We start from the raw sequence: 16747 nt of genomic DNA on the forward strand, positions 1-16747 counted from the left end.
ATTATTCCTAATCGGGCCAACTCTTCCAGAAAAAATATCGACCGAGGCCTCAAATGTCAAGCGCAAAACCCGCAGTAACGAGCTGAGGCCAACCAGCCCAACCCGAATCTGAAAGGCCTGCTCAGATTTGGGTTGGGCTCGGGCATCTATCTTTGATTTCGGGCAGGGTTTGTGCCGGGTAGGGACTAGAATTTCACGCTTGGGGCAGGCACCAGCCCAGGCCTGTCCAGCACATGTTTTTGGCAAGCATTGGTAACGATTGACCCCGGCCCGATAACAACCCTGCTAGAAAGAAAGCACAATAGAGGAATTGAAATTTTATTAATGGGTAGTAAACTTGTTCAAAGGAGTACAAGATATATTAAGAAACTTAGTAAACGATTAAGAGCGTTAATCATTAGAGGCGGCTATAAGAGGACGGCCCATATTAGAAAGTGTGATATGTTTTCATGGGCATTTTGGGCCTCCTCTCTTGGTCTTCCAGTTATTGTAGCATGGGCAGGTTTGCTTGTTCCCATAAAAGCCCGAGGGCACACACAGACATTTTCTGCAGCACTTTTGGCAGAAAAACATGCATGGCTTATGGTACTGAGTTTGTGAGCACCTTCTTGTGCAAGCATTGGGGCACTCTGTAAAAGCAGCAGAACAGAGAGAGAGAGAGAGAGAGAGAGAGAGAGAGAGAGAGTTAGAAGAAGAGAGAGACCCAATACATGCGAAAAATAGAAAGAGATGAAGAGAGAGAAACACAGCATATGAAAAATGCAGAGAGAGAGAGAGAGAGAGATGAAAAGAGAGAAACCCAATATTTGAAAAATGTAGATCAAAGGAATTTCATGTGGAAAAAGAAGAGAGAGGGAGTTAGATGAAGAGAGTGAAACCCATATATGAAAAATGTGGATCAAAGGAATTCCATGTCGTACTCACGGTAGCGTCTTAGACTCCCTGGTCGAGAACCTAAAGCCTGAACACAAACAACAAGAGAGAGAGTAGTCAGTCTCACAACTTTAGAAAAGTAAATAAAATCTTCAAATCTTAAAGAACAGTAGCTTACAGCTTCGACATTGTATTCTGCTGTAGCTTGCTCATTTTGTGCCTACAAAAAAAAAAAAAACCATTTTAGCATAGAAAAGCCAAAGTTCAAAGATTTTTGAGATGAGAGAGAAAAAAATGAGTGCAATGTGAGAGAAGCAACCTTAGAGTCTACGACCCATGCAGCTGCTAAGAGAAGGGCCAACAGAGCCAAAATAGCAAAGGACTTAGGCAAGGCCATTCTCTCACTACCCCAAGAACCACTGGGCAAGTATTCTAGAGAGAGAAAATGGGAATGTGGTTTTGGGGTAGCTTGAGGAGGGCCAGAGCGAGATGGGGGGCTTAAATAGAGGGGCAGAAGGACCAGAAAAAGTAATGGGCTTTTCAGTTATGAGGGTGGGACCCATGGAACATGGGATAGGGTTCAGTTTAGGGCAATTTTTTCTAGTGAGAGAACATGGAAAGGGCGTCAGTTTTAGGGTTTTTTTAGAGAGAGAAAGAGTTGAAAAGAATAGGGGAATGCAATAATTAATTGGGTTTTTGGGAAGCAAGGGCATGTGCTCTCTGTGCCTAAGCACGTTACCCAAAGCCAATAGAGAGGAACAATGGTGCACCATTCCACCGACCGATAATTTGTTATCTTATCATATTTCGTGGGTACGAAACTTTGGCCGAAATTCGGCGAATATTTGAAAAGTTGGAAGAGCCTTGTATGTCTCTTAATGGCCCGGGCTGTACTTCCATGACAACTAGGGCATGAGCACAGGCTTCAATTATAAGACCCCAAAAGCATGTTTCGCAAACACTTTAAATCTTCACAAAACTGAATAAACACACTTGTGTATGTTGTACAATTTTAGGAATTTATTTTAATGCCTAAGAGATGATATTTTGAAATCATTATGGATTGAAATCTGCCCTTAAAAAACAACAATCAGTTACATATAAGTTGATCTCAATCAAAATTAAAGTTGAGACACAGCCTGGGAAGAAGAAAATGATGTATAATAACTTTTAATTGATTCCAAAAGATCTCCACAGCTAGTTCTAGAATTTTGAAATCAATGGGGTATAAAATATTTGGGACTTTGATTTAGTTTCTAAATCAAAAGTAGATCTCCTTGTGAACATGGAAAATGTAGCTAAAAAGAAGAATTGTATGTACATGGATACTACCTTCCAATGGTATGATTAAGTTAAATGTCGATGGTAGTTCCCTTGGCAACCCAGAGGCGGGAGGTGTTGGATGTTTGTTTAGAGATCGTATGGGGCAGATCCTTTTATCGTATTATAGTCTAAGTGGTAATGTCAAAGCGAACAAGCCCAAGATGCATGTGCTGTTGCAGGGTTTGAATCTTTCTACTAGGTAAAACCTTACTAGTGGAAGGGGGCTCAAAGTGCTATAAGTTGTTGTAGTTAGCAGAGGACTCATGAAGATTTAGATGAATCTAGATGCAAATCTTAGATTATTGGATAAGTCCAATATGTCCTTTGCTCATATTTACAGAGAAGCTAACATTGAAGCGGATCAATTGGCTAAACAGGGTCGACTTGTTTGAAGTATTGTTCCTAGGTTGATCAGTTGAGAGCTCACTTTGAAGCTGATCAAGTGGCTAAACAAGGGGTTCACTTGTTCAAAGGCTTGAAGACTTGATCTCTTACTTTCTGTTCTTCTTGTGAACACTAGATATCAACAAAAGTTAATAACTGCTATAAAAAAAAGGGAAAGGTTTATATACTTCCCCACTGTATAAAAGATATATACTTTCCTCCAACCAGCCATCCAATTTAGATCAAGTGAGCTGCTGACCGCTTGATCGAGATCTGATGCTTCAAAGTATTTTTTTTTAAATTTTTTTATTAAATTATATGAATATGAGATTTGATACGTGTCATATCTCAATGGGGTGCATCTAAAAGATATTTAAAAATATTTTTGATAAAATATAATAGCCAAATTACCTTTCGAACTTTCAGGGGTATTTTGGTTATTTTATTTTATTGGGAATATTTTTTTTTTCCAACATTTTGTACAAGTGCGAGTTTAAAAGAAGAATAGACGCAAATTTTGGCATCAAAACTATTTTGTGGAAAATAAATTTTAAAAAAATATTGTAGAGGTGTGAGTGACAACGTGATTGGGGCCACTAGAATAGATGGTTGGATGGGAGGGAAGTAATATAAGTTTTATACAGAAGGGGAGTATAGAAAGATTGAAGAGGGTTATAAAAAGTGCAAGAAAAAGGGGGAAAAATAAGAAAAAAAAGGAAAAAAAGTTAAAAAAGGTGTATGACTACGAAAGAATGGACATGGTTTTTATGAGTCCATATAGAAATGAGTCACCTATTAAAAATCGATTTTTGAGATGGAATTTTTGACCTCATTTTTAAGGACATGTAATCTCTAACATGGAGATCATAAATATGAAAAAATAAATAAATTTTGAAAACTAAAAATAATAGTACTATTAAAAAAACATTTGGACCATTAATTTCTTTCAGTTGTTTTTAGATGGATCACCTATTTGCATTCATATTTAAAACGAATGCTTTATACCTCGAGGATCCCAAAATGTAGAAATGCGCTCCCACCGCATGAAACAATTTTCCACTAAGAATTCAACTACGATAATGAAGAGAACTAGAGGGTACTCCACAGTACGGTCAGACCTTTAGTACGGTACAGGAAGGAGCGTAGGACCACTCAAATAGCTATACTAAGTTTAATAATAATAATCTTTGGACTATATATATTGGAAGTGCACTAGGGTTGTTCAAGATTATTCTACAAAACTTAAGATACTCAACAATCCATGTGGGTAGGGGCACTTTTTGGGCTTGCAAGTTGGAAAGATAAAGATTTAACGTTACCCATGTTATACATAGCGGTGCACAACCATATATATACATGTGACTATTTTATTGTTATTAATTTATTGGGAAAATATTAAAGAAGGGGTTAAATCCCGTCATAATATTCCTAAAAAGGTCAAAAGATATTAATTACATTTGTTGTATGCTTTTCAATTTCTATATCAATTAGCTACGTCCTCAAAAAAATTCATTTTTTTTAAAATTATCCTTATTCGATATTGGGAAGCCAGAACAATTAGAGGTACTTTGATAATTTTATCTCTAATTAAAAATTACTCTAAATAATTGTGACTTCCCTATACCAAAGATAAATGGTCTCATTGTATATAATACCAAATTGTTTTTACTCATATCTATACATCTCACCTCAAAACAACCTTTTTCGGGGGGTTTTTGAGGCGTACCTTACTTCTATAGTGTAAGATACGATACAAGATTTTTCCTTTTAAATTTGATTATCAATGATGGTGAAATTTTTCAAGTCATAAGGATCTCCACAATTAGGTGTATCGTCTATCGGACTACATGCACAATTCAGTCATGCGGAACCACTTGATACAAACCTTGTAAAATTTGATTAATATGGGAGCATCACAATTAAAAAAAGAGAAAATATTTAGTAAGACCATTTATCTTTGGCACAAGGTAGTCACAATTAATCTAGACCATTGGATATAAAATTGGGTGGTTGCATTATTTCATTGACTAAGGGCAAAATTAAATTTTTTTTTTTTAAAACTTTATGAGGTAAATAGTCTCATTGTATACAATCCATAAAAAAATAAAAAAAAGCAGCAAAAAGGACAACCTTATTTCATTTTGTTGAAAGGATTTTTCTGCACGGGAAGCCCTTGTCCAAACCTAGGGCTAACAATGGACCCCGCCAGCCCTGACCCTAGCCCTTATCCCCATAGGCCCTTCCCAAACCCACGACTACCTGGGCCATGGCCCTGGGCCCTATCTTAGCCCTAGCTAGTCCCACCAAACTGCCGAAGTGCTGTGGTCTTCCACTGGGCCATATTTTGTGGCCGAAAGCGCGAACACTTTAAACATGCATAAAACTCTTATATTCTAAGCTTGAAATTAAAATTCGAAAGAAAAACAAAAAAAGAGAAAAGCGAAATAGTCTCAAATTTTACAGCGACACTTGTACACATGTGCGAAGTGGATCATCGTGTGTATGTAGTTAGGTGAACCAATGCCTAATTAGTTTTAGGATTAGGGTTCCAAGATTAAGCACGTTACTTTGTAATCATGCAAGCTGTGCATCAAGTTGAGGCAACCAGGACCTTGACTAGATTGGCCTGGAGGCTGATGTCGACCAAAGTCATATTGACCATCAGAGCAACCGCTCCTTTAAGTTTGTCAATCCCGAGTCGACCCGACCCCAGCCCAAGTTTAGACCTAGATGATGGACCCCGTTTTTTTAGCATGGATTTGATAGGAATTGCTTGGACCCATCCGGGTAGGGCTAAACTGAGTCTGGCTTTATCGGAACTGGATTCAATTTGGTTATAACGTACAAATATGAAGCGAGTTGAGCCCAATATTTCTACTAGCCACTTATATTAATCATGAATATAAGGATGAATATCATATAAGCTGTCAAAACCCTTTACAAAATCATGGGTCAAAACATCATATATTTATATATTTCGTTGGGTAGTTTGTGGAACTAGGATGCCCATTCCACAAACCATGAAAGAAGCATTTTTCTATCTATTTTGACAGGAGGCGGCTTCCAAAAATGGGTTGCGTTACATGTTAAAAATTTGCCCCATGAAGGCTGCCCCCACTTTGGGGCTTCTACATGTGTTATAACATGGAAATGGGACCTCCAACTCCCATAAATCAACCAACTGATAAGGTATTTTATCAAAAAGTATCCTAAAAAATTATCCATTTTGCTCATGTTAAGGTTGCGAACCTTGAATTGGCAGGGTAGTTTAGTAAGTTCACTGACCCAAGGGTCTCCTAGCAAATGATCGGAATGCTTTTGTTTGTTTAGGATGGGTCAAATTATTAAATTGTCCTTAACTTTATTGAGGGTTGCTGAACATGGGTACTTGGGCATTTTTAAAGATAACCTTGAGTTTTGATACTTGAGCATTTTTAAAGATATTTTTTGAGGAGGTATTTGTATGGGATAATAATTAGTAAATAAAATTTTAATATTAATTAGGATCTTATGTCCGTTTAATGATTTTATAAAGGGTTTTGACCATTAAATAAATTTTGGATTGATAATCCAGGAAAAAAGAGAAATCGAGGAAGATGTCGCACACAAAATTAGAATTGGGTGGGCGAGGAGATGTGCAACTAGAATTTTATATGATCGCCGCATACCAATGAGGTTGAAAGGTAAGTTCTATAGGACAACTGTGAGACCAGCTTTGCTCTATGGGGCAGAATGTTGGACGGACAAAAAACAATATACCCATAAAATGAGTGTAGCAGAGATGATGATGTTGAGATGGATGAGTGGCAAGACAAGAAGGGATATAATTCGCAATGAATCTATTCGAAAAAATATAGGTGTGGTACCAATAGGTGATAAAATGAGAGAGAATAGATTTAGGTGGGTTAGCCATGTGTGGCGCCAACCAAGTACAACATTTATTAGGAGGTGCGAATTAATTCAAGTGGAAGTACTAAAAAGAGCAAGGAGTAAGCCCAAAAACACGTGATTGGAAGTAGTCCGAAAAGATATGGAGACTTATGGCCTCACTGAAGATATGACATTTAATAGAGTAGAATGAAGAACCAGGATTTATATAGTCGACTCCAATTAATTGAAAAAAAACTAAAATGATGATGATGATAATATATTATTTTTATATAATGCACCACTCCAACAGTCGAATAGGACGAGTCCTATTCTCACCGCAAATACCTTATATTATAAGGTATCCTATGTAAAGGAAAGGTCATTACGAAAAAGATTTTGACAAAATGGAAATAAATCTGGAAATATATGTGATTTTCTTGCCAATACTTCCCTCCTGTCTAGGAAGAGGTTCAGATTATCTTTAGAGTTACTTCTAATAACCTTCCATTAAGAACCTAACTTCACCACAAGAGTGGTTTATAAAGAATTTTACTATAGTTAATTAATTTCTTTAAAAATCTAGAAATAAAAGTATTATTTAAAATTGATTCAAAATACACATAATTTATTTGCTCACCTATTTTCCACTATCCCAAGTTCAAATCCCATCATGAGTAATTGATGGGTTTTTTTAATATGAATAAAAAAGGGTGTGGTTGTATAAGGCAGAGCCTTAAACCATCAAAGTAAGGCACACCTTCAAATAGTGTCGAAAGATGTTGTTTCAACACTAGAAATCTTTATGATGGCCTGAAAATTTATTTTTATATCGAATTATAAAGTTTGAAGTTTAAAACATAATGTAGATCGAGTAGATCTATAAACACTTGAAAATCTTTACAATTGTTGGTTAAAAAATACATTACAAGATTCACTATTTCCAAGACTTACAAATCAATTTTTTATCATGTCCATACATCTGGTGATTGAGATGATCAATTTGATGAATTTTGGGTATTGAGACAATATCTTCTAATGAATTTTTGAAATGCGCTTTAATTTGATTGTTTAGAGCCAGGCACTTATATAAATTTGTTTCTTTTAGTTTTGGAAAAGTATATAATGAGACCATTTACCATTGGTACAAAGTGGTCACAATTAATCTTGACCATTGGATGTGAAATTGGATGATTGCATTTATTCCATAAATCATGCATAAATTTTAAATTTTTTTTTTTTCGAACTTCGTAACACACGCAAGCGAACATATTTCACATTAGACAATTATAAATAATTGTGACCTCATTGTATCAAATCGTTGTATACAAGCCCTTTAGTTTTTACCCAATTCTTTGGCTTAGGAATAAAAAAAGACATACTTGCTTAGAAAAACACCGAAGCAGTTATGAGTAAATCCAATCTAATCAGTCCCCAAAGCAATTTATCTGTTCAAAGAAAAAAGTCTTAACTTCTACCGCACCGAAAAAGTGGCTGACACATCTCCCATACACATACTTGTGGAACATACAGTTGAGAGAGAGAGAGAAAGGGAGAGAGAGAATTCTATATTTATTAGAAAGGGAAATTTGTCATTTTCAACAAAAGAGTGTCCTTTACCTTTAGATAAGTATCAATCAAGCATGCCATTTGACTGCAATTTCAAGTCCATGATGGAGGGTCCACCATAATCTCAAGTTCACAGTGTTACTCAATAGTTAACAAGAATTATTTTTCCTATTTAGATTAGCATTAGGCACATGTGATGCACACTTCTGTTACTGTGATTGCAATACCAAAGTGGGAAATATATTATTTTAAAAAATAAAATCTCTGGAATTTGGAGATCAGCCATTTGGTTTCCAATGAAGTAAAAAATATTCAGAATAGCATAAAATGTCACTATAAATATACATACATATAATATAGTTATGTATAAATTGAATTGAGAGTTTTCTTTATCACTGAAAACTTACATTGTATATTTCCAATGAAATTCCTAGTAAAGGAATTTATCGGATGAATATATAGAGATGGAATTGGATTAGAAGTTAGATATCCTAAATTTCAATTTGTATGAACCCCAAGGTCTCTCTCTTTATAGGGTCGTATTCTAGTAGAATGACACGTGCCCTGCCCTTAACTATGGCTTAATAATATCTGAAAATAATATGCAGAGATAAATAGTATTTTACAAGGAACTATATGGTTAGAGAAAAGTTTATATGAGGTTGCAACCTTAAAATATAGAATCACATATGCACCTCAAAAATCTATTGGAAATGTTGTTTTAACTTTGAAGAACCCTCTATTTGATCATCTCAACATTGAGATTTTGAGATATATGAATATGAAAAAAAAAATGTTTTTGAATCTTAAAATAGTGCATCTTGCAACACATTATCTAAACCGTCCATTTTCAAGATTTTCATAGATTTATAGATCTACTTGATTTTAACCATTTTTTAAATTTAAAATTTTCTAATTAGATATAAAAATAGATTTTAAGATAATCCTAAGAATTGTTTACAACAAAATTACATGTCATGATAAAATTTGGAGGTGAACTTTAATTAAATTATTTAAGGTTGCAACCTTATAAAAACGGCACCATTTATAATATTGTATTTGTTTTGATTTGGTAAATTCTGAGGATTTCTGGTTGTTTTCCCTATCTGATCTAAGATTCACATTGCATGTTTTCATTTCATCTGAGGGGAAATTTTGGGACTCTTTTTATTTTGAATGCCAATTTATACCTTAAATGTGTTAGATTAGCGTAAAGGCATGTTTGATTGCACATATAAGTCGCCGCATCAAACTGTTCTATTAATTAAAAACACATTTTTGGTTGCGATGCAGTTATTACTACGTAAATGAGGCTGAGATACCTGGATTTCTTCACCGTAACAAACACTCATGTAGGGGCCCGCCCGCCATGTAAAGTTGCGACTACCATTCATACGACCCGTAAACTTAGTATTTGGTCTACGTAACTTCTTATGCTTCCAAATAATTATTACTCAACATCCTCAAAGCTTTTTTCCAATTAATTACCTTCTCATACAACTACTGCCACTACCGTACTACTTTCAAATATTGCATTAGAATATGAAACAACTACAGCCACCATATTTGCTTGCTAATATTATATTGCAATTTGACACATGTCTTAAATCACTTGTAAATCCATTTTTAAGTGAAATTTATGAATTTGGAGCTCTAAAGATCGGTACGACTTCAATTTGATCTTTGAACAACATAAATGACAGTCACCGGAAGGAAAAAAAAAAGCGAAAGAGGTCAAAGGTGGATTATATTTCAAATTCATCATTGTGGTGGCCGCACTTCGAAATTTTGAATGCAAAATCCATTTACATGAATCTTGGAAGGTGAACACACCAGAATAAACTCACCAATTCCTACCTTATATGTTTAGGGAATGTCTACCATTTATCTTTTGTACAACTATTTACACTCATTAGATGTCAAATAGGATGGTTTAACATACATAATAAAGTTCGAGATGTTTATGTTTTTTTAAACTTTGTGTCTGTCTATTCAATGATACTCTTACCACCAACCATTTTGAAATTTAAGTATAAAAACGATTATGACTTTTTTGTATAAAAGATAAATAATCTCTTCGTAGACAATCCCTTGAAATCATGTGATCATGTCTAATCCTACTTTATCTCAACAAAAGGTTCGTCAAGGTAGCCATAGATCTTGGTCCAAATCGGGCCAGATCCATCAGTCGAGGAACTTAGGCACTTGCAATAAGGTAGCTCACATTGGGCCCAGCCCAAGGGTCAGGGAATTAAGGCTCTTATAATAAGGTAGCCCATATTGGGCCCGGTCATTGGGCCAAATTTTGGGGCCATGGCCATGTCTTTTTAAGGCAAGGGCCGTGTTAGGCCATCCCTCCCATCGCGAGCCCCATCGGAAGCCTAAGGATTGAAGAAAAAAACACTAAGTACATATGATATACTGCCACCGGATCACACTATACACCTACTTCCATACGGCGACTGGATCACACCATACACCTACTTCCTCCAGCAAAAGACCTATATAAAAGGATTTTCATGATGCAAAAAATTTAAAGCGGGTCCTAGAAGGGAAATGTTTTTTTTGTGACCCCAACAACATATAAGTAATATGTGATCCCATTTCTTAACCATTCGATCTGAAAATCAAATGGCTACAATTGGTCATACCCCAATGTCGCGCCAAACACTGTTTTATTTTTCATTTTTTTTTATAAAATATTTTGAGATGGAATTTTGGATGTCCCATCATAAAATTAAGACGGACCTGAAAAAAGAAAAAAATAAATAATTTTTATAAAAATAAATGACCAAAATGCCCTAAAATTTTTAAGGATATTCTTGTAATTTATATCATAAAAAATATCTTATTATTATTTTTACCATGCACTCTCCTATCAAATCTATGCACTCCCCTATCAAATCTATGCATTCCCCAAATTTTGTTTTAATTGATTTCTAAAATACAAACTAAAAATAGAAAACTCTGAGCCGGATCAAGATCTCACACTTACTTTGTGACATTGTGACTCAAGTCTTCCCCTCCTAAAATACCAGATAAAAAAGAAACCATTCTCAGTTTTATTTTATTTTTTCTTGATGGTCGATCACTAGGCTCTTCATCCTTAAAATTAGGGGCCCAAAAAATAATCTAAGACCAGGCTTCGCACTTCAACAAATTTGACAGGTCCATTTTAAAAAGGACAATAGTTTCATGCAGGCTGGACCGCATTTCTACATATACGGTCCAAAAAGTGTAAAACATCCCTATTTAAGATGGATGCAAACAAGTGTTCCATCTAAACACGAAACTGACGAATCCAAATATTTTCTTACTCGAATTATTATTTTTAGTTTTAAAAATTTATTTATTTATTCATATCCATAATCTCCATGTTAGAGACTGCACGTCCTTAAAAAATAAATCTTAAAATCCATCTCAAAAATAGATTTATTAAGAACTCCGCACTTCTACATATACGAACTTGGCCACATAGAAACCGCATCCTTTTAAAACGCTTGATTTTGAGTGCCACGAAGCAATAAGTAAAACACAAGAAATTATATAAGGGGCTCAAGTCGCAGTGGTAATATCCCCATCCTAATCACCTCGTTGTGTTTCCATTCTCACTGGCACCACCCCACTACCATTTAAAAAAAAAAAAAAAAAAGCAAGTTTTCTATGCTTCTGCATATAACTTAAATACTTCCCCTTATCAAAAGGTCCACGGAGGGTTAAAATTGCCTCAATCACAATGTCACATCTCTATACTATTTTATTTTTAATTTTTTTTATAAACTATTTTGACACCAAAGTTTGGATGTCCAATCCTCTATTAAACTCGCACTAGTAAAAAAATATAAAACATTATTTTTAATAAAATAAAATGACCAAAATATACTTGAAAGTTTCAAAAGGTATTTTGATCATCATATTTTATCAAATAATTATTTTGACTATTTTTTATAGGTGCGCCTCAATGAAAAGATGGCACATACCAAATTTCATATTTTGTATAAAAAAAAACTAAAAATAAAATACTTTAAGTCGTTGGATCTAAAATCAAATAGTGAGTGACTCTCATGATCAAAATTGGAGAGCTGGATGGTAAGGAAGCATAGATCTTCTATGTTATAAGGGAAGTATAGTAACCTTTCCCGTTAAAAACAGAAAAACAAAAAAACAACTCCTACGCTATTTTGAAAAACGGGTAAGGCCCATTTGCCCTACTGAATTAAAAAAAAAAAAACATAGACAAGAGATTTACGTCCATTTGAGGAAGGAATTAGAAAACATTATAAGTTAGAGGATCTCTAAGATTGCTGAAAAAGGAAAAAGAGCAGTGCAAGAAAAGGAAAGGCAACAAAGAAAGCAATGGAGGAAAGAGAACCAATAATTTATCAAGGGTCTGTGACCAATAAGAGAGCGAGTGAGGTTTGCTGAATAAAAGCAAGGCTAAGAATTTTAGTGATGATTAATCTTGACCTTTAGTTTGGGTTGCTTGTGTGGTAGCGAGGGCAACACATCAGGTGATGGTTTGCTCAATAATAGTAAATGAGTATTTTAATAAGGATGAACCTGAGATATTTTAGAGAGAGAGAGAGAGGAGGGGGGTAGGAATAGATTATAAAAAGCAGAAAAATTCAGACCATATGATCACGATAAGTACCACAATTTTCTCAAAAAAAAAAGGAAAAAAAAGAGAGCAACTTGTGAACTTTAAAGAGAGAGAGAGAGGTCTAGCTTATTAGTAAGAGATATAGAAAGAGGTTTAGATTACCAGTAATAGAAAATCTAAGACCATCTGATCAAGTTGAGTATCACATTAGGGTAACATCTGAGCATTAGAGAGAGAGAGAGAGAGAAGGGGGGGAGAGAAATTATTGGCAGACCATAAAGATAGGCAAATGTAAGACCATTTCATCATGATAAGTACTGCATTTTCAAATATTTTCCCTGAGAATTAGAGCAAATTGTAAACTTTCAGTTCTAGTGATCAGTGAGAAACCACATATTGCAAGCTAAAATTGCAATTTAAAATCAACAGCTATTTATTTACGGGTTTCCTATAACATAAAATGCATTGGTTTAATCTCTTTTCTAAATTTCCAAATCAGATGAAATGGTTACATACATAATCCTATTTCCTTTCCAATTGTTCAAAAACAAAAGGAATTTCACACGTTGTTTTGATGCTCAAAATAAAATCCAAGATTACAGTATTAATTACCAACTAATCAAAGATAATATCCATGATCAAGTCGCTAAATCAACTTATTATCAAAGTTCAAAATGCCTCATGTTGGTCCCAAAAGTTAAGCAATTGTATTGTAGATTAATGTCTACTTAAAATCAGTAATCTCTCTTTCTCATATATATATATATATATATATATATATTCAACTCCATTAGTACTCTCTCTCTACAGCAAAGAGTACAGCATCCCAAATTATTCAGACGTTACAAAAAGAAGTGGTGCCCAAAGTGGTAGAACCAAAATGGAAACCAATAGCTATTGGGGTTTCAAAACTCCATTAATCCTCGATATCAAAACATGCCCATTTTTTGGGGCGGTGAAAAAGAAACAAAAAAAAAAAAAGAACAAAATATAGAAAAGGAAGCAGAAAATACAAGATGCACAAGTAATAACAATTTGCCTCATTAGTGAAGACCTCAACATAAATAATCCGCCTGAAAAATGGGTTTTCTCTCTCTATTTTAGTAATTTGTGAAATGGGTTTTCTTTCTCTTCACCTCTTCGACCTTTCCCCATTTTCTTGCCATTCCATCAATAAAAAAACCAAAGAAAGATAGAGAAAACGAGAAACCAAAGAGAAGATAGAGAGAGATAATTTTAGAGAGAGAAACTAAGAAGAAGCGTTACCATTGAGATGTGGATCCTTCCTACCCAAAGTGCTTTTGTTATTATGCATCCAAACCTTCAAAACCGACCTTCTAATCCCAATCTCATCGCAAAACTCCTGAATCAAACCCTCGTCTTGCTTCTGCATCTTCCACCCCAATTTATCAGAAAACCCATACATCTTCTCCTTCTGCTCCGCCGTGAACTTGGTCCTGAACCTCTTCCTCGTTCCTCCTTCCTCCTTCCCATTTCCATTGCTTTCTCTCTCTACCAACTTTCTCTCTCTAACTTCCTGCTCGCCCTCTGGCAAACCAGCGCTCAGGGCTAGCAGCATGTGGGGTGCTGAGTTGAAAGAGCTCGCCTGGTAGTAAGGCGGAGGCGATCGTTTTCTGCTATTTTTCACGAAACAATCGCAGAGAATACCACGGCTATCGGCGCCCTCGATTTCACGGCGGTGGAAGTTGCGGTGGCAGCCGCAGGCGGCACATTTGAGGTCCTCCGGCGAGATACCCGTGGCCAAAATTTCGCCGGAGATCGGCATGAATTCGCCGCAACCGTCCAGGGCATGGCCGCCGAGGCTGGCAGCATGGTTTTTCAGGCACTCCCTGTAGAGGATCCTCGGCAGTTTCCGGCCGTTGATGGACTTGGTGTCAGTGAATCGGACGGCTGGGATCTCAGGGGCCTTTCCTCCGCTTAGATCCATGCCATCAAAGCTAGAGAGAGATTGCTTTGGATTAGGATTTTGGGGCTGGGTTTGCCGGCGTGTTCTGGCCGGAAAGTTCAGTTGAAGGGTTTTGGACTTGGGTTTTTCTTACAGGAAAATTAGCGAGGGGAAATTTAGAGAGAGAGTGCAAGTTAGAGAGAGAGGGATCAGTGCCATGGAGGAGGGCGAGGGATTAAAAATCTTCATGGGATGATGAAGCATGGCCATACAAGTGTCCGTAGTTAACCCGATGCGGATTTAACCATGGTTAGGGCTTAACCGCAAATTCTTACCACGTTGGATTAGGCGTGCTATATTCCACACGAGTGATTCGCTCGTGCAGGGTGATTAGTAATGGACGATGAAGATTCGAGGATGGCATGTTTTGTGGCCTTGCATGACCTTGACAAATATTGTAATGTTAAGCATGTCCTTTAGGTTCAAGATTGCTGATATCCGTAATATGTGCATTAAAAAAAAAAGATACGCTAAAAGTAGCATAAAAAAATGTGATACACGTAGCCTCCTCATCCATCTATGCTTGCAAGGGACGGTAGAGATGAACTGTAGCTCACTATCTAATTTTAGATCATGTGAGGTATCGATATTGAGTCGAGATGCCCCGAGTCGTCCAAACACTAGATTATTTGAAATTTGTAAGTTTGGACACAGTTTTTATGCGGCCAGCTCTCACATTGTAGAAATACAGGTTTGATAATAAATATATTTTTTAAATATAATTTGATCTCAATTTTTAGAAAATATATAATCTTTAACATGAAGATCATGAATATGAAAAAAAATTTTGAAAACTAAAAATAATTATTATATTAAGAAAACAGTTAAATCGTTTGTTGCACTTGTTTTTAGATGAACTATGTATTTGCATCCATTTTTAATATGGATGTTTTATACCTCTAGACTGCATATTGTAGAAATACGGGCCCATCCTACATGAAACAATTTTCCTTTTAAGTTTTCTTGTTAGAAAGTTTGGATCTCTTATATGAGTCGTATTGAGGGAGTTTGATGTTTTTGGGTGGACCACCTATTTGCATGCTTTATACCTCTAGACGGTATATTGTAGAAATGCAGTCCAGCCCGCATTTTCTTTTAAGTTTGGATCTCTCAGGTGCGTCGTATTGAGGGAAATCAGGTTTAAACCTCTTTTCGACTTTTTGAGCATTGATCTCGACCGTCCCTTGTTAACATCGTAGTACTAAGGACTAATGTTGGTCGTATTCTGCATGTGTGATTCTATGCTACAAAACTTATTTCTTTTGACTTGGATAAAATATAGAAGGAAACAAGAGCTCCTCCATTGTGTATTTTTTAATTAACAATGAGGTTTGGGAGACGGGTGCGGTTTATAGAGCCTAGGCTCTAAACAATCAAATTAGAGCTTACTTTCAAATAGTATCAAAAAATACATTTTCAATATTGGAAATCTTTGTGAAATTCTTAAAATATATTTCCATCTTTATTTACAAGGTTTAAAGCTTAAAAAAGAATGTAGATCGACATATCTATAAAAACTTGAAAATCTTGAAAATTGACGGTCCAAAAATGCGTTACAAAATACACTATTTTCAAAACTTGAAATCCATTTTTTTTTCATGCCCATGCATGTTGATGTCGAGATGATCAATTTGAGGATATTTGAGGATCAAAACAACATCTTCTAGTGAAAGTTTTGAAGTAGGCTCAAATTTGATTGTTTAAAGCCTCGACCGGCTATAAACTTTTTTTTTTTAGAAATTCACCATCACCGTCCAAACCTTATCCTAATTATTTAGAGGGAGCTACATGAGTAAAGTCTTAAAAAATTAAATGATAATATATTTTAATAAAAAATAAAAAATTAAATGATAATATATTTTAATAAAAAATAAAAAATTAAATGATAATATATTGGAATAAACAAATAAGGTTCACAAAATGGAAAGTAGGATATGGATGACGTTATTAATTTCGCAGGGGTATTTCCGACCTTTCTCTTAAGGAAAATAATTATATGAGCTGACCTAACAATCGTGCAAATCAGTCTATTTATTAGGGATGTGGATATCAAATTTTCCATTATTAGCAGGCAAATCCACATTTTTATTTCTAATTAACACTGCCTCAAATCCATTGAAAGTGGAATATTTCATTTAAATCAAATCACCAAATAATAATTTCCT

General features: G+C 35.3%; 2 protein-coding genes across 2 annotated transcripts; both read right to left on the minus strand.

Annotated features, from left to right (window-relative positions):
* Positions 1-302: 302 nt before the first annotated feature.
* Positions 303-1312, minus strand: LOC18422225 (gibberellin-regulated protein 6). The gene is made up of 4 exons (XM_006827177.4): positions 1193-1312; positions 1052-1093; positions 925-961; positions 303-629 (listed from the first exon to the last, which is right to left on the minus strand). Exons 1-4 carry the CDS (start codon positions 1268-1270, stop codon positions 448-450), a joined length of 339 nt encoding a protein of 112 aa, XP_006827240.1. The 5' UTR covers positions 1271-1312; the 3' UTR covers positions 303-447.
* A 12176-nt stretch (positions 1313-13488) lies between these two features.
* LOC18422226 (zinc-finger homeodomain protein 2) lies at positions 13489-14733 on the minus strand. The gene has a single exon (XM_006827178.4). It carries the CDS (start codon positions 14562-14564, stop codon positions 13866-13868), a length of 699 nt encoding a protein of 232 aa, XP_006827241.1. The 5' UTR covers positions 14565-14733; the 3' UTR covers positions 13489-13865.
* Between the last annotated feature and the right edge of the window lie 2014 nt (positions 14734-16747).

The sequence above is a fragment of the Amborella trichopoda genome, chromosome 4, assembly GCF_054954075.1.
Source record: "Amborella trichopoda isolate Santa Cruz 75 chromosome 4, AtrichopodaSantaCruz75HAP2 v2.0, whole genome shotgun sequence".
NCBI classification, from domain to species: Eukaryota; Viridiplantae; Streptophyta; class Magnoliopsida; order Amborellales; family Amborellaceae; genus Amborella; species Amborella trichopoda.

Excerpts from the sequence above, each read along its gene's own strand:
- LOC18422226 (XM_006827178.4), bottom strand. The coding sequence starts at position 14,564 with ATGGATCTAAGCGGAGGAAAGGCCCCTGAGATCCCAGCCGTCCGATTC.
- LOC18422225 (XM_006827177.4), bottom strand. The coding sequence starts at position 1,270 with ATGGCCTTGCCTAAGTCCTTTGCTATTTTGGCTCTGTTGGCCCTTCTC. Across the intron at positions 962-1,051 it reads CAGAATACAATGTCGAAGCT|GCTTTAGGTTCTCGACCAGG; the intron begins GTAAGCTACTGT and ends GTTTGTGTTCAG. Across the intron at positions 630-924 it reads AGGGAGTCTAAGACGCTACC|AGTGCCCCAATGCTTGCACA; the intron begins GTGAGTACGACA and ends CTGCTTTTACAG.